This window comes from Mobula birostris, chromosome 12, assembly GCF_030028105.1.
Source record: "Mobula birostris isolate sMobBir1 chromosome 12, sMobBir1.hap1, whole genome shotgun sequence".
Classification (NCBI taxonomy): Eukaryota; Metazoa; Chordata; class Chondrichthyes; order Myliobatiformes; family Myliobatidae; genus Mobula; species Mobula birostris.
In genome coordinates, this window is record NC_092381.1 from 68,658,786 (window position 1) to 68,677,289 (window position 18,504).

Sequence of the window (18,504 nt, forward strand, 5' to 3'; positions counted from 1 at the left end):
AAGAATGTTAGTGCATTCCATGTGACTTTAATACCAAAATTTAGCAGATGTTTGCCATTACTGATACTAGCTTTTAAGTTTCAGTTTATTTAATTAAATTCCCCAAGTACCACAAGGGAATATGAATCATCATCTTTTGGCTCACCAACACAAAGAAAAACCTTGTTTATTGAGCACTGTTGTAAATCAAATCCTAAGCTCCTCCTTGATTAATCAACCAATGTGTGAATGAGGTGCCAACAATTGCCTGTGTTCTCCAATAAATGCCAAAACTATTATTCAAGTAAAGAAACAATTATTTAATTTCATTTTTTTAAGTGTACAAATAATTAGTAGATGCCCAGATACAGCATAGTTTCACGGTATAACTACCAGAACTTGATTGACAACATAAATACTCATTTTACATTTCACATGAAAAACTGATTTTTTAAAAATCAAAAGACACTGAAAATATATTTATCTGTGTTTGCAATGCACTGGTGTCCTGTAGTACTTCAGCTTGGAATAGTAGAAGTTTGTTTGAAAACATAGCTTTGCAATGTTAAAAAGGACACTTGCCTTCAAAGAAAATAATAATTTAGTTTTCCTCCCACTAACGTTGTGGGTTAATACACTGCATAGAATGGCCCCATATTCAATCCCCAGAACATGATTATTCCAACTGGAACACAGCTCGATCCACAACAATTAGCCTTAATACCTTCAAGTATGAGAGAAATCAACTGAATTCATATCTTTGATTGCTCTGCAGGGGCTTCTACTACAAGTGGCAGAAGCAAAAGATTGAACTTGGCTGCAATATTCCCTTCACCTATTGTCAAAAGTGAAGGAATTAAATTGAAGGAATACAGTGGTGCTATGGTGTCAATACAGAGTATGCAGAGCCAACTGGGAGATACATGAACAGAAGAAAATAATTTCACAACAAAATCTTATTGTAAAAATTAGGACTTTTACAATAAATTTGCAAATTTGTTAGTGACAAAGAAAATTGATCCCTTGTACTGTTATGTATTCCATAAACCAAGAAACAGAAATGCAGCACGCTACAAACTTCTACTTCCTGGATTCAAGTTGGTGTCCACAATATCACGACAAGGTAAAAGAACCCTTTGGGAAACTGTCCTCTTGCCCATGATTATTCAGTTGTGATTTGCATGCCACAGATCTGTATATCCGAACATGTGACAGGCTTTTATTCAACAGAACATCTCTTGATAGTGGTTGCTGTTGCATGGAAGACAAACAAGTCACTACCATCAAAAGCACCATTTCCATTTATCTGACATGGACCTCATGCTGTCATCTACTTGTGTTCCTTGGTTGGTGCGTAATACAGTTCCATTGGCTTGTTGACCTTCCAGTATTTCTCACTAACAAGCTCGAGAGAGAAGGAGCCATTCAGGAGCTGGAAGAAATATGACAGAAGTTATTTTCATCAATTTTTCCAAAGGACTACAATCATGGCTAGTGACAATCTCAATGGTAATTACCTCAGATCCATTGTCAAACAAATACATCTGCTTATGTTTACCTTTTGGTCCTTTCTTGTTTCAAAGAAAATCTTTTTTTCTGATCCCATTGCAGAGTTTTGTAAGATCCAATTCTGGAACAGTGATTTAGAGACGTACCCAGAGATCGGCATCATCACCAAGACCCTTTTGGACAACAAAAGTTAACACGTTCTTCCCATGACCATGTAGGTTTCCTCCAGGTGCTCCAGTTTCCTCCCAAATACAGTTAGAATCAGTGAGTTGTGATTATGTTACTTCGGAGCTGGAAAAGTGGTAAAGCTTGCAGGCTATCCCCCAGCACAATGCTTGGACTGTGATGGTCGTTCACACAAGGTGCATTTTACTGTATGTTTTGATGTTTCAATGTCCATGTGACAAATAAAGCTAATCTTCATCTTACCTTTACTGCAACATACACTAGAAATCATCTTCAACTGAAGTGTCTGGCACAAATGCTTACTAAACTAATAAACCAAGAGGTGATAATGACGATGAACCCAAAGTCATTTCCTATTCTCAGTTCCTCTATCTCTGCCACATAATGAAGCTTTCCTTTCCAGAACATCCTCCTTCAAGGAACGGGGTTTCCCTTCCTCTACCGGTTATGGTGCCCTCACCCGCATCTCCTCTATTTTCTGGACACCACCCTCATACCTCATCTTCCCACCAGCTTAACAGGGGTAGAGTTCCTCTTGCCCTTACCTACCATACCATGAACTTACAAATCCTGCACGTCACTCTCCACAATTTCTGCCATCTTCAACAGGATCCTACCACCAAACATATCTTTGCCTCTTCCCCACTTGCTGCATCCACCCCTCCCCACGAATCTCCCTTTTGGCACTTATCCATGCAAGTAGAAGTACACCTGCTTATTCACTTCCTCCCTCACCACCATTTAGAGCCCCCAGTCCTTCTAGCTGAGGCAACACTTCACCCACGTTGGGGTTGGGGTCATCTACTGTATCTGGTGCTCCTGGTGTGGCCTCCTCTAATCGGTGAGACCCTAAGCGGATTGAAGGATTGTTCTGTCAAGCACATTTGCACCGCCTGCAACAAATAGGATTTCTCAGTGACCAGCCGTTTTAATTCCACTGCCCATTTCCATTCCAACTTGTTGGTCCATGGCCTTCTCCATTGCCACGATGAGGCAAAACATCTAATTCCATCTGGGTTGCCTCCAACCTGATGGCATGAACATCGATTTCTTGAACTTTTGGTAATTTCTCCACCCCCCCCCCCGTGCTCTCATTTTCCATTCCAGCTTTTCCCTTACCCCTTCTTTTCTCCTCACCTGCCTATCACCTCCCTCTGATGCCCCTCCTTTCCTCTATAGTTCATTCTCCTCTCCTATCAGATATGATCCTCCTTCAGCCCTTCACCTTTTCCACCCATCACCTCCCAGCTTCTCACTTTGTACCCCCTCCCCTACCCACTTATCTTCCTCCTTACCTCACTTCACCCGTTACCTTCCGGCTTGTACTCATTCCCCTCCCCCCACCTTCTTACTCTGGCTTCTTCCCCATCCCTTTCCAGTCCTGAAGGGTCTCAGACCAAAACATTAATTCTGTATTCTTTTCCATAAAAATGCTGTCCGAGCTGCTGAGTTCGTCCAGCATTTTGTGTGTGTTGCTCTGCATTTCCAGCATCTGCAGAATCTCTCGTGTTCATTTATTCAGATTCTAGGTCTGTAGTGTTAAGAGACCTCAGAGGAATCTTTAATCTGTATTAAATAAACAGTATGGGCTCACTAATGTTTTTTTTTGCCTCAGACGATCCCATGCTTTGGTTTTGGTAGCCATTAATTACGTCCCATTGTACAGATCTTGAAAATTTAATCTCAAATGACTTTTTAACCCAACCTGAATTTCTTTCTTAATTTTTTTTCCTTTCTTGAAGTGAATGGTAACAAGTTACTATCCTCTATTGCTATGATACAAATTCCCAGTCTTCAACTACAGTATAACGATTAGTGTCTTTCCTATCTCCTCCCCTACATTCAAGCTGACATAACACTTTACCATACGCTTCCAACAATGATCACTGGTTGCAGTGTTTCCTCAGACCTCCTAGAATCACCTTACAGGCTTACTTCCAATTTCTGCTAGGAAAAGCAAGGCAAAACATTTAAGGAAGTGGTTGACCTTATAATGTGGCTTTAAATCTGATCGACTGACTTACTGTTACAGTACGGCTCAAATACCTATAAAAATGAAGAAACTGCAGCTAGTGGGGTCAGAAAAGTAAATCCCAGCTACTTGATTTGTCAGCCAGGACACCATCAGTTAGCTGTTATAAAACAGGTATTCAGTGGATGTGACACTGTTCAAAGAAACTAGTCCCATGATATGTTACCATCAGGGTAACTGGGCCTTCTTAGCTGTGACTATGAGCAATTTCTGATATTAGCTTGCAATTCTCCATTCTCATCTCAGTTAAAGCAATACTTCCATGTTTTCTCTGGCATGTTTATGTCAAAGACCAGACCACCCTTATGAGACTTACAATAATGGCATATGACTAGACTTTTGACCCAGCAATAAAGTTTCTATTTTCACTAACCTTTTCCAACTTTCACATCCATTTAGGGTTTTGCCTAGCAGTAACTATCCTTGGCATGATTCATAACTGGGATTAGTATTGTTTTCCACATTGGATTTATGAAAAAACAACTTTTTCTTTCACCTCCTAAATTATCTGACAGTACATTCTTTCCCTCTCTGCCTATGAAATTGTAAACTCACATCTATTCACTTGAAGACTGGGATTCTCCAATGTCGTACTTGTCACCTGCTTTCACTCTCCTTTCAGAATGTTTCTGTTCACTTTCTCTCCCACCTTCATCCTAGTTCCAATCACCAATCTGAAATTTTAATATCTGTGTTCACTTTCAAACCCTGCAACTTCTAAACTTCTCACATCCATTTCTAACAGCAAGATCTCCCCCAGCCATGCATTGCTGTATCCTTCCAGCTCACAGTCATAAGACATAAAACATGATCTTTGGCTGACAACATCCGTGTTGACTATTGCTCCTGGAACACCAGCCTACTTCTCATTCTCCACTCCATGAGCTCCACTGCTCACACTCCACCAACAAAGCTTCCCAAAAGATTTCACAAGTTCACAAGACAAAGGAGCAGAAGTAGGCCATTCGGCCCATCGAGTCTGCTCCACAGCTCCCCCATGGGCTAAACTATTCACCCATCTAGTTCCAATTTCCGGCTTTTTCCCCATATCCCTTGATACCCTGACTAGTTAGATACCTGTCAATCTCCTCCTTAAACACCCTCAATGATCGGGCCTCCACAGCCATATGTGGCAACAAATTCCACAAATCCACGACCCTCTGGCTAAAAAAAATTTCTCCTCATCTCTGTTTTAACTGGGTACCCTCTAATTCTAAGACTATGGCCTCTTGTCCTGGACTCACCCCTCTTCATGTCATGTCTTGTCTTCCTCTACTAAAACCAGGTTTTCAGCTTCTCCCTGTTCTTCTCCAAGAGGTGCAAGGTGGTTAGAAATCAAGTGGAATGAAGTTAAGGTTAACTATTGTTTAGGAAGTGCCCAACAGTGCTGCTGTTCTCAGACTACAGGGGATGAGGAAATGACTGCACTGCCATGTTTTTTCAAGCATTGTACAACAAAGGATAGAAAACCTCAAGCAAAATTAGTAATGGTGATAGGTACGTATCACCTTATTCCTTCTCACCTGCTCCCCTCTCCAACTCTTCTACAACAGGGTATTATCAGGGACACATTCTAAATCCAAGCCAAATGAAAATGGAAATATCTTAAGAGTTGGAAGTTGCACAGAACAGTAACTTATTTTTCAGGCCTCAAAATCATCAGCAATTACTGTCAATTGTAATGTCACTTAATGGAATTGCAACCGTCAGGTGTTATTTGTAATTTATATTTGAAAGTTTATCTTTTCTTGAAAACTAAGATCAAGCATATGAAATTTCAATCATCCATCTGTGATATTGGCTCAGCGTATTTGTTTCATGCATGTCTTCCTGTAATGAACTTCACAACTCCCACATTCTTTTGTCTATGTTCTCCATCTGCACCCCTTTGCCTCTTGCACAGGTAACCCTGTTTATCCCTCAGCCACATGAATTTAACTTGATCAGAGATATCCCGCCCTCTCTGCAGCCCCACGAGATTCTTTACTCTCCTTCCCAGTTCTGACAAAGGGTCTTTCACCCAAAACATTAACTGTTTCCTCTTCTCACAGATGGAGACTGACCTTCTGAGTATTTCCAGCATTTTCTGTTTTTATCCTTCCAATGACAACAAACTCTCCCCAGATTTTATAATAACAGTGAGATTTTCCATTGATCTGAAATAAACTGCAGGTGACCCACTGTTGAAAAGCAGGTCAGATACTTACAGTGAACTGGCCATTCACCGTTGCAATGTATATGGTGTACTGCTTCTCACTGACAGTCTCCACGTTCATTGGGTTTGCTTCTTCATTTTTCCTGAGCTCTTCCAAGGCTAATCTCATTGCCAGATACTTGGACAGGTGGTCAACTGTAGCATTTCCTGTTGTTTTTATGTACCTTTTTAAACCAAAGAAAAAAAACAAATAGGAGAAATGAAATGTGCACCCTCACTACCTCAAATTCCAAAAGTTAGTTATGAAAGCTAACTGTAACACTGGTTCCATTACCTTACATTTCAACCAGAGTACCTAGTCTCAGCAACATTGAGGGCAGGTGACAATCTGATGCATGACAGTTGTGGCAGGGTTTGCAGGCACTACTTCCGACAAGGCAAAACCTAACTGGCTGCAACACTTCACTCCCCGATAAGCTCAACACCTTTTATGTGCTGTTTGAAATGGAGAGTAAAACTACAACTGTGCAAATCTCCATAACACCCGGTGATCCTGTGATCGTTGTCTCACAGGAAGAATTCAGAACTTCCTCCAAGAGGGCAAACCCTTACAAGCCCTCAGGCTCTGATGGTGTACCTGGCAGGTACTGAAAAACCTGAGCAGAACGAGCTGCCTCTGTGACTATCGCCTGACAGCACTCACTTCTACTGTGATGAAAGTACTTTGCGAGGTTGATTATGGCTAGAATTAACTCCTACAGCAGGTCCTGAACCCACTGCAGTTTGCCTACCACCACAACAGGTCCACAGCGGACGCAATCTCCCTCACTCTCCGCCCAGCCTTGGACCACCTAGACAACAGCAATACCCACATCGGGCTGCTGTCCAGTGGTTACAGTACAGTGTTCAACACCCGTCAGCCCCTCAGTGTTAATCAACAAGCTTCAAGACCTGGACCTCTGTACCTCCCTTTGCAACTGGATCCCTGACTTCCAGATCAGGGGATCACAGTCAGTGCAGATTAGTAGTAACATCTCCTCGCAGACAATCAACACAGACTCAACTCAAAGACGCACGCTTAGCAAGTTGCTCTACATTCTACACCCTTTGCGTGGCTCGACACAGCTCAAATGCCATCTATAAATTCGCTGATAACACCACTGCTGTTGGCAAAATCTCAGATGGTGACAGGGAGGCAGACAGGAGTGAGAGAGATCAGCTGGTTGAGTGGTGTCACAACAACAACATTGCACTCAATGTCAGCGAGACCAAGGAACTGATTGTGGACTTTGGGAAGGGGAAGTCAGGAGGACACACCAGTCCTCAGTGAGGGGTCAACCATTGGAAAGAGCGAGCAGCTTCAAGTTTCTGGACACAATCATCTCAGAGGATATATTCAGGGCCTAACATATTGATGCAATCACCAAAGAGGGGCACAAGCAGCTACACTTCATTAGGAGTTTGAAGAGACTTATGTTACCAAAGACTCTAGCAAATGTACTCTGGAGAGCATTCTAAATGATTTGATGTTCCAATGCAAGGATGTGCAAGAGGCTGCAGACGGTTGTAGACTCAGCATTAAGGGTACAAACCTCCGCACCGACTTTAAAAGGTGGTGTCTCGGAAGGCAGCATCCATCATTAATGGCCCTTACCATGTAGGACATATCCTCTTCTCATTACAACCATCAAGGAGGTAGTACAGGAGCCTGAAGATCCACACTGTACGTTTAGGAGCAGCTTCTTCCCATCCACCACCAGATTTCTGAATGTTCCATGAACCCAAGAACACTGCCTCACTTATTTTGCCTTATTCATTTTGTTTTATTGTAAGTTACAGTAACTTTTTTTTTATGTCTTGCACTGTACCACAGCCAAACAGCAAAGTTCATGACATGTTAGAATGTTAGCTGGGTTTCAGCACCTAAGTTACAGAGAAAGGTTGAACAAGTTGGGTCTTTATTCTTTGCAGCGTAGAAGGGTGAGGGTGGGCTTAATAGAGGTATTTGAAATTATGAGGGGGATAGATAGAGTTGACGTGGATAGGCTTTTTCCATTGACAGTAGGGGAGATTCAAACAAGAGGACATGAGTTGAGAGTTAGGGGGCAAAAGTTTAGGGGTAACATGAGGGGGAACTTCTTTACTCAGAGAGTGGCAGCTGTGTGGAACGAATTTCCAGCAGAAGTGGTAGAGGCAGGTTCGATATTGTCATTTAAAGTAAAATTGGACAGCTATATGGACAGGAAAGGAATGGAGGGTTATGGGCTGAGTGCAGGTCGGTGGGACTAGGTGAGAGTAAGAGTTCGGCACGGACTAGAGGGGCCAAGGTGGCCTGTTTCCGTGCTGTTATGGTTATATGTACACTCAGAGGCCACTTTATAAAGTGCAGGAGATATCAGACTCAGAATCAGGTGTAATATCACCAGCATGTTGTGAAATGTGTCGTTATGTGGCAGCCGTACATTGCAATACATAATAATAAAAACTGAATTAAAGTAAATATATTTAAAAAGTTAAATTAAATAAATAGTGCAAAAAGAGGGAAAAAATAAGTAGTGAGGTAGTGTTCTTGGGTCCAATGTCCATTCAGAAATCTGATGGCAGAGGGGAAGAAGCTATTCCTGAATCACTGAATGTGTGTCTTCAGGCTCCTGTACCTCCTCCCTGATGGTATGCCCTGGGTAATGGGGGTCCTTACTGATGGATGCCATCTATTTGAGGTATTATTCCTTGAAGATGTCCTGGATGCTGAGGAGGCTGGTACCCAGCTAACTGAGTTCACAACTTCCTGCAGCTTACTTCGATCCTGTGCAGTGCCCCACCCCCAATCCCAGACGGTGATGCAGCCGGTTAAAATGCTCTCTGTGATACATCTGTAGAAATTTGCGAGCGTCTTTGATGACATACCAAATCTCCTCAAACTCCTGATGATAAAAGCTGCTGTCGTGCCTTCATTGCAACCCGTGATACCTAATGAAGTGGCCACTGAGTGTATCAGCGATTAATAAACTTGATTCTGATTGGCTGTGGCCATCACTGGTCAAACATGAGCTTAAAAAATGGTGCAACTTTGGAAATAGAAACACAAGCTATGCTTAGGGTACTGAAAAATCATGATTACTGCAATGCAGGTTGTGTCACAATTGCACTGAGCAGGGTTGCTGAAATGCTAATTCTAATACAGATCAAACTCACAGGGAGCTCTTCTGTGTGAGCCAAATGACAACCAGGTAAGTTACTGTCTACTAGTGACGAAGAGGTTTATTCCCTGGTCTCTGCTTGACAATCTCAGATATGTAGGGCAAGGACAAGAATGGTTTCAGCTGTAGGTCCCCATCTAAAAACCCCATTTTAGACTCAGATACTGACAACTTGGTTGGACTCAGTATTAGCAAACTAGGGTGCCAGAAAAACCTAGGCCTGGCACTACTCCGAAACCCTGAAATTGGAAGCCTGAGAAATGGACTTTTTCTGGCCCTAATTGAGCTTGATCAGAGAATTTGAGTCAAAGCTGTTATCACTTTCTTTGATGAAAGCAACTAATTCAGGTTATGATCAAGGGAATGAGAAGCACTGGGAACAGATAGCACAAAATATGATTTAGTGGCCATTACAGAAACCTGGTTGCAAGGTGGAGGTGACTGGGAATTAAATATTCAAGGGTATCAGGTAATACGGAAAGATAGGCAGGAAGGCAAAGGAGGTGGGGTGGCGCTCTTAATTAAGGATGAGATCAGGGCGATTGTGAGAGACGATATAAGATCTACGGAGCAGAATGTTGAGTCTATCTGGGTAGAGATTAAGAATAGTAAAGGGGAAAAAAAGAACCACTAGTAGGAGTTGTCTATAGGCCACCTAATAAAAATATTGCAGTGGCAGAGGCGATTAACCAAGAAATAACTGAGGCTTGTAAGAACAGAACGGCAGTTGTCATGGGGGATTTTAACTTCCACATGGTGAATCAGGTTGGTCAAGGAAGTCTTGAGGAGGACTTCACAGAATGCATCTGTGATGGCTTTCTTGAGTAGCATGTTAGTGAACCTACAAGGGAAAATGTTATCTTAGATTTAGTCCTGTGCAACGAGACGTGTAAGATTAACGATCTTGTGGTCAGGGACCCTCTTGGAAAGAGTGATCATAGTATGACTGAATTTTGCATACAGATGGAGGATGAAATAGTTAGATCTAAAACTAGTGTATTATGCTTGAACAAGGGAGACTACAACAGCAGGAGGGAGGAGTTGGCTAATGTGGGTTGGCAGCACAGGCTATTTGGTAGGACAGCTGAGGATCAGTGGAATATTTTCAAAGAGATTTTTCACAATGCTCACAAACTTATATTCCAGTCAAAAGTTAGGACAGTAAGTGTGGGGAGTGTCAGCCTTGGATAACTAAGGAAATAAAAGACAGTATCAAATTAAAAGCTCGTGTACAAAGTCGCAAAGAGTAGTGGGAGACTGGAGGATTGAGAAAGCTTCAAAAAGCAACAAAGAACAACTAAACAAGAAATAAGGAAAGGGAAGATAAGAGTAGGAAAGTAAATTAGCACAAAATATAAAACCAGATAGCAAAAGGTTTTATAAATATATAAAGTGGAAGAGGGTGGCTAAAGTCAACGTAGGTCCCTTGGAAGACGAGAAGGGGAAATTTATATTGGGTGATTGAGGGAATTGGCGGAGGTTATAGTGGACGTGTTGGTAATCACTTACCCCAAAATTCTCTAGACTCTGGGCAGGTGCCGGCAGATTGAAAAACAGCAAATGTCACGCCACTTTTTAAAAAAGGATGTAGGCAAAAGACGGGCACCTATAGGCCAGTTAGCTTAACATCTGTAGTCGGGAAAATGCTTGAAGCCGTCAGTAAGGAAGAAATAGCAAAACGTTTAGAAAGGAGTGGTTCCATTAGACAGATGCAGCATGGATTCAGAAAGGGCAGGTCCTGTTTGACAAACTAACTGGAGTTCTTTGAGGACATAACGAATGCAGTGCATAGAGGGGAACAGGTGGATGTCGTATACTTGGATTTCCAAAAGGCATTCGATAAGGTGCCGCACAAGAGACTTACAAATAAAATACAGGTGCATGGAGACGGAAGTGTATTGGCATGGATAGTGGATTAGTTAATCAATAGAAGGTATAAATGGGTGTTTCTCCAGTTGGCAGTCAGTGGTGAGTGGGGTGCTACAGGGTCGGTGCTGGGCCCGCAGCTGTTTATCATTCACGTTGTTGATTTGAAAGAGGGGACTGAGTGTAGCGTAGCAAAATTTGCTGATGACACTAAACTGAGTGGAAAAGCAAATTGTACAGAGGATGTGGAGAGTCTGCAGAGGGATATAGATAGGTTGAGTGAGTGGGCCAAAGTCTGGCAGATGGAATACAATGTTGGTAAATGCGAGATCATCCACTTTGGAAGGAATAATAGAAGAGCAGATTATTATTTAAATGGTGAAAGATTGCAGTATGCTGTTGTGCAGAGGGACTTGAGAGTGCTTGTGCATGAATCGCAAAATGTTGGCTTGCAGGTGCAACAGGTTATTAAGGCAAACAATGTTGGCCTTCATTGCTGGAGGGATTGAATTCAAGAGCAGGGAGGTCATGCTGCAAATATACAGGGTACTGGTGAGGCTGCACCTGGAGTACTGTGTGCAGATCTGGTCTCCAGACTTTGGAGGCAGTGCAGAGGGAGTTCACCAGGTTGATTCCAAGGATAAAGGGGTTAATTTATGAGGAGAGATTTAGTCGCCTGGGACTATACTCTCTGGAATTCAGAAGAGTGAGAGGGGATCTTATAGAAACATACAAGATTTTCAAAGGGATAGATAAGGTAGAAGTAGGAAAGTTGTTTCCATTGGTAGATGAGACTAGAGCTAGAGGACATTGCCTCAAGATTCAGGGGAGAAGATTTAAGACGGAGATGAGGAGAAACTGTTTTTCCCAGAGAGCGGTGAATCTGTGGAATTCTCTGTCCAGGGAAGCAGTTGAGGCTTCTTCACTAAATATATGTAAGATACAGTTAGATAGGTTTTTACATAGTAAGGGAATTAAGGGTTATGGGGAAAAGGCAGGTAGATGGAGCTGAGTTTACGGACAGATCAGCCATGATCTTATTGAATGGTGGGGCAGGCTCAATGGGCCAGATGGCCTACTCCTACTTCTAATGTTATGTTAAACTCAGATCAGCCATGATCATGTCAGAATAGATCCAGAGTTGATGGGTGTATTCCTGCTTCCTTACATGTTTGTATGGTATAATTCCTGAGATACAAACTCATCGGTTACATACTGGGGCAGGTGACGGTAAGAATAGGATGCTCTGGCGGATGAACACGTGGCTGAGGAACTGGTGAAGGGGACAGGGTTTCAGATTTCAGGATCATTGGGACCTCTTCTGGGGCAGGTGGAGCCTGTACAAGAGAGACGGGTTACATCTGAACTACAAGGGGAACAATATCCTTGCAGGGAGGTTTGTTAGTGTTTTTGGGGAGGGTTTAAACTAGATTTGCAGGGGGATGGGAACCAGAGTGCCAGAGCAGATAGTGGAGTGGGGGTGAAAATAAATGTTAAAAGTTCATGCAAAGTCACAAATAGAAGGGTTGTGTGTGGTGGTAAAAAATCTTCTGAGGTGTGTCTATTTCAATGCAAGAAGTATTGTGGGGAAGGCTGACGAGCTGAGGGCATGGATTGACACATGGAATTATGTCATTATAGCCATTAGTGAAACTTGGCTACAGGAGGGGCAGGACTGGCAGCTTAATGTTCCAGGTGCCGATGTTTCAGATGTGATAGAGGCAGAGGAATGAAGGGTGGGTGGCATTGCTAGTCAGGGAAAATGTTAGAGCAGTGCTCAGGCGGGACAGATTAGAGGCCTTGTCTACCAAGGCTATATGGGTGGAGCTGAGAAACAGGAAAGGTATGGCCACATTAGTGGGGTTGTATTATAGACCACCCAATACACAGCGAGAATTGGAGGAGCAAATCTGCAGAGAGATAGCAGACAACTGCAGGATACATAAAGTTGTAATAGTAGGGGATTTTAATTTTTCACATATTGATTGGGATTCCCATACTGTTAAAGGTCTAGACGGGTTAGAGTTTGTAAAATGTGTTCAGGAAAGTTTTCTAAATCTATATATAGAGGCACCAGCTAGAGAGAATGCAATATTAGATCTCCTATTAGGAAACGAGTTAAGGCAGGTGACGGAAGTGTGTGTAGGGGAACATTTTGGTTCCAGTGATCATAAAACCATCAGTTTCAACTTGATCATGGATAAAGATAAATCTGGTCCTTGGGTTGCGGTTCTAAACTGGAAAAAGGCCAAATTTGAAGAAATGAGAAAGGATCTAAAAAGTATGGACTGGGACAGGTTGTTCTCTGGCAAGAATGTGATTGGTAAGTGTGAGGCCTTCAAAGGAGAAATTTTGAGAGTGCAGAGTTTGTATGTTCCTGTCAGGATTAATGGCAAAGTGAATAAGAATAAGGAACCTTGGTCCTCAAGGGATATTGGAACTCTGATAGAGAAGAAGAGAGAGATGTATGACATGTATAGGAAACAGGGAGCAAATAAGGTGCTTGAGTATAAAAAGTGCAAAAAAATACTTAAAGAAATCAGGAAGGTTAAAAGGCATGAGGTTGCTTTGGCAGTCAAGGTGAAGGATAGTACAAAGAGCTTCTACAGGTATATTAAGAGCAAAAGGATAGTAAGGGATAAAATTGGTCCTCTTGAAGATCAGAGTGGTCGGCTATGTATGGAACCAAAAGAAATGGGGGAGATCTTAAACAGTTTTTTTTTTGCATCTGTATTTACTAAGGAAACTGGCATGGAGTCAATGGAAATAAGGCAAATAAGTAGTGAGGTCATGGAACCTATACAGATTGAGGAGGAGGAGGAGGAGGAGGAGGTGCTTGCTATCTTGAGGCAAATCAGAGTAGATAAATCCCCAGGACCTGACAGGGTGTTCCCTCGGACCTTGAAGGAGACTAGTGTTGAAATTGCAGGGGCCCTGGCAGATACATTTAAAATGTCGGTATCTACGGGTGAGGTGCCGGAGGATTGGAAAATAGCTCATGTTGTTCCGTTGTTTAAAAAAGGCTCTAAAACTAATCCGGGAAATTACAGGCCGGTAAGTTTGACGTCGGTAGTAGGTAAATTATTGGAAGGAGTACTAACAGATAGGATCTACAAGTATTTGGATAGACAGGCACTTATTAGGAAGATTCAACATGGCTTTGTGCGTGGTAGGTCATGTTTGACCAATCTATTAGAGTTTTTCAAGGAGGTTACCAGGAAAGTGGATGAAGGGAAGGCAATGGATGTTGTCCACATGGATTTCAGTAAGGCCTTTGACAAGGTCCCGCATGGGAGGTTAGTTAGGAAGATTCCATCGTTAGGTATACATGGAGAGGTAGTAAATTGGATTAGACACTGGCTCAATGGAAGAAGCCAGAGAGTGGTAGTGGAGGATTGCTTCTCTGAGTGGAGGCCTGTGACTAGTGGTGTGCCACAGGGATCAGTGCTGGGTCCATTGTTATTTGTCATCTATATCAATGATCTGGATGATAATGTGGTAAATTGGATCAGCAAATTTGCTGATAATACAAAGATTGGAAGTGTAGTGGACAGTGAGGAAGGTTTTCAAAGCTTTGCAGAGGGATTTGGACCAGCTGGAAAAATGGACTGAAAGATGGCAGATGGAGTTTAATACAGACAAGTGTGAGGCATTGCACTTTGGAAGGACAAGCCAAGGTAGAACATACAGGGTTAATGGTAAGGCACTGAGGAGTGCAGTAAAACAGAAGGATCTGGGAATACAGATACAAAATTCCCTCAAAGTGGCGTCACAGGTAGATAGGGTCGTAAAGAGAGCTTTTGGTACATTGGCCTTTATAAATCAAAGTATTGAGTATAAGAGTAGGAATGTTATGGTGAGGTTGTATAAGGCATTGGTGAGGCCAAATTTGGAGTATTCTGCGCAGTTTTGGTCACCAAATTACAGGAAGGATATTAATAAGGTTGAAAGAGTGCAAAGAAGGTTTACAAGGAAGGCAGAAAATAAGAGTGACCGTCACTGGCATAAAAGTTGCTGGTGAACGCAGTGGGCCAGGCAGCATCTCTAGGAAGAGGTACAGTCGACGTTTCGGGCCGAGATTCTTCGTCAGGATTAACTGAAAGAAGAGTTAGTAAGAGATCTCGTAAGGGTCTCAGCCCGAAACGTCGACTGTACCTCTTCCTAGAGATGCTGCCTGGCCTGCTGCGTTCACCAGCAATTTTTATGTGTGTTGCTTGAACTTCCAGCATCAGTAGATTTCCTCGTGTGACCATAATTGGAGTGGGTTTACCAGATCTCCGTAGTTAGCAGTCTTTTACTACTGCATGGAGAAATTAGTTTGGTGAAACTGCTTACCGTTTTCTGGACACCGGTGTACGGCCCACAATCCTCTGAACACCAACCGTGACCTGCCTTGGTTAAAGCAGAAAACCGTTTAGAGTCATAGTAAATGGTGGCTCATAACTGTTTGTATACTATTTGTATTCACGGTTGCTTCTGCTAAATAGAAATATCAACATCATGAAACACTCAGAATGCAGCATCACCATCTTCAGGCACAGTTCTATCTTTTTCAAAACTATGATAAGCTTGTCTACAATACTGCACTTTTCATTTCTCTACTACTTCAAGTTTTCTTCCAATTTCTATTTCCTGCGATCACTGACCCCACTGGAGGAAGATACCTCCCAGTAACAGCCCCAGAATTAGACTGCCCTGCATCTCAAGGGATGGTAGAACAAATGATCATCATACTACCAAAAGCAAATCTCAAATTTATCCACAGGTATCACTTCCAGTGATAGTTAGCAAGAGAGGAAACCATGTCCTTGCCTCAGAAAAATCCAAGTTTATTGTCTCAGCCCTTGCCCTGGCTGGAATATTAAAAACAAATAAAGCAGAGATCAACACAACGACACCTTGTCTTGAAGTAGACGTATTATATCAGTTTGAGAAGATTATGAGGATCACCCAGAATTGCAGGAAATTGATTCAGAGGAACAAGTTCAGATTCTACCCTGTTTGTATAAGAAGTTTCAGCAATTAAAATAAAAGGTTAGTGTTAGCCAATCCCATGTGGTTAACTAACATCTTTTAAATCAGGTAAGATTGGCAGATTTCATTTCTCAGCATTAGACTTGATTCTAGTTGACCTTGGACTGCCTCCTCGTTTTAAAGGAAATTTATGATGTACAAAAAATGCCGACATTGACAGCAATGTCCACATCCCATAAATAAATAAAAAGTAAAATTGTTCACAACCTCTCCACATATGAATTTTAACTATCTTATCAAATTGTCATACCACTTAAGGTTTATCTATTTAGATAATAAAAAGTCTCTGCATGTCCATAAATTTTAAATCTGTGAATTCCCAATGACTCTTAAAAATCACTCTCAACTTCATCTTGTTGCCCAAATTCACCATCCCACTTGGGTTACTCTGCAAACTGTAGATAAATATTTGAAGTTTTTTCATATTTAATTTATTTTTAAAAACTGCAGCTGTTTTTGCAGTGGACAACAAACCTCCAATAATAGTATTTCAGAATATTAGTGTTTCTTTTTCCAATAGTGACCAACCACATATGTACTTCTAGAAATTTGTTTTCAATGTCATATTCTGTTTCTTTTTTTTTTCAAATATCTGAATTAATACGAGACCCTGGAGACTGCACACCCGGAGGCTGCCTTCATCGTCATCGGTGACTTTCATAGAGCGTCACTGACTAAAGTTTCTCCAAAGTTTTGTCAACACATTCAGGTGAGCACACGAGGAGATAGGATACTTGACCACTGCTACTCTCTCTTCCACAACGCTTAAAAAGCGCTCTTTCGCCTGCCACTTGGTAAGTCAGATCACCCCTCCGAGGTGAGGCTGCTGTCGATGTACAGGTAGAAGCTGAAACAAGAGGCGGCCATAGTTAAAACCATCCACTGTTGGTCCGACTAATCGGTCTCCATGCTACAGAACTGCTCGAATGACGTCAACTGGAATGTCTTCCATGATGAGGATGTTTCCATGTTCACAATGGGGTCACTAGTTTCATCTACAAGTGTATTGAGGATGTTGTCACCCAGAAATTGGTCAGGGTCTACCCAAACCAGAAACCCCGAATCAACAGTTCTGTGTGAGCAGCACCTACTGCGTGACACAGAGCTTACGTTGTCGGTAACCAACAGGAGCTCAACAAATGAGCTAAGTCATCAAGGCAGCGAAACGACAATTACAGGGACAAGATCCAGACCCAACTCTCCACCAACAACATACGCAGCTTGTGGCAAGGTCTGCACACCATTGTAAACTTCAAAGTTAAATGCAGTGGAATTTCCAACATCGATGCCTCTCTCCCAGATGAGCTAAATCTGTTTTTTTTTTTTTTTTTTTTTTATAAAACGCTCAATTCAATGTTGCTAACACTGAGCCCGAGGAGACCTGCAGCTGATGCGACCTGCACCTTGGTCATCTCTGAAGGTGAAGTACTCAGGTGTTTCCAACGAGTGGACAGTCGCAAGGCTGCGGGACCGGACAGCATCCCAGGGTGGGGCTGGTCAAGGACTACATCTGCAGCTTGCTACCACCCACACTGGACCCCTTACAATTCGCCTACCGACACAACTGATTGACAGATGACCCAATAGCCACAGCTCTACACACCTGGAGAAGTGGGATGCTTATGTGAGAATGCTGTTCTTGGACTACAGTTCAGCATTCAACACCATAATTCCATCCAGGTTTGACAGGAAGTTCAGAGACCTTGGCCTTGACCCTGCCTCGTGCAGCTGGATCCTGGACTTCCTGTCAGATCGCCAGCAGATGGTATGAGTGGGCCGTCTCACCTCCACCCCTCTGCCTCTCAACACAGGAGCCCCTCAGGACTGTGTACTAAGCCCCCTCCTTTACTCTCTATATACCCATGACTGCGTCGCCACCCACAGCTCCAATCTGCTAATTAAATTTGCTGACACTATACTGATTGGTCTAATCTCAAATAATAAGAGGCAGCCTACAGAGAAGAATTCATCACCCTGACGCAGTGGTGTCAAGAAAACAACCTCTCCCTCAAAAACAAAGGAACTGGTCGTGGATTACAGAAGGAATGGAGATGGGCTAGCCCCTTTTGACATCCATGGATCTGGGGTTGAGAGGGTGAACAGCTTTAAGTTCCTCGGCATAAACATCACTGAGAATCTCGTGGTCTGTACATACCAACTGTGTGGTGAAAAAGGCACAGCAGTGCCTCTTTCACCTCAGACAGTTGAAGAAGTTTGGTATGGGCCCCCAGATCCCAAGAACTTTCTACAGGGGTACAATTGAGAGCATCCTGACTGGCTGCATCACTACCTGGTATGGGAACTGTACCTCTCTTAATCACAGGACTCTGCAGAGAATGGTGCGGACAGCCCAGCGCATCTGTAGCTGTGAAGTTCCCATTATTCAGGACATTTACAAAGACCGGTGTGTAAAAAGGACCCAAAGTATCATTGGGGTCACCCCAATCACCATCTATTCCAGCTGCTACCATCTGGGAAATGGTACCGCAGCATGAAGGCCAGGACCAACAGGCTCCGGGACAGCTGCTTCCACCAGGCCATCA

General features: G+C 42.7%; 1 protein-coding gene across 2 annotated transcripts in view; it reads right to left on the reverse strand.

Moving 5' to 3' along the window:
- Positions 1 to 323: 323 nt before the first annotated feature.
- rnf2 (ring finger protein 2) overlaps positions 324 to 18,504 on the reverse strand; it is a 72,662-nt gene continuing 54,481 nt past the window's right edge. The window contains exons 6-9 of one of the 2 annotated variants that reach the window (XR_011888044.1): positions 15,263 to 15,319; positions 5,914 to 6,085; positions 1,538 to 1,661; positions 1,343 to 1,411 (exon numbers count right to left, since the gene is read on the reverse strand). Coding sequence is in view for 1 of the 2 variants with exons in the window: in XM_072274009.1 (XP_072130110.1) it covers positions 1,310 to 1,411; positions 5,914 to 6,085; positions 15,263 to 15,319 (331 nt within the window). In the remaining variant the exon portion in view is untranslated. Of the gene's footprint in view, positions 1,412 to 1,537; positions 1,662 to 5,913; positions 6,086 to 15,262; positions 15,320 to 18,504 lie in introns of both variants that reach the window. The other variant, XM_072274009.1, reaches the window with a different exon arrangement.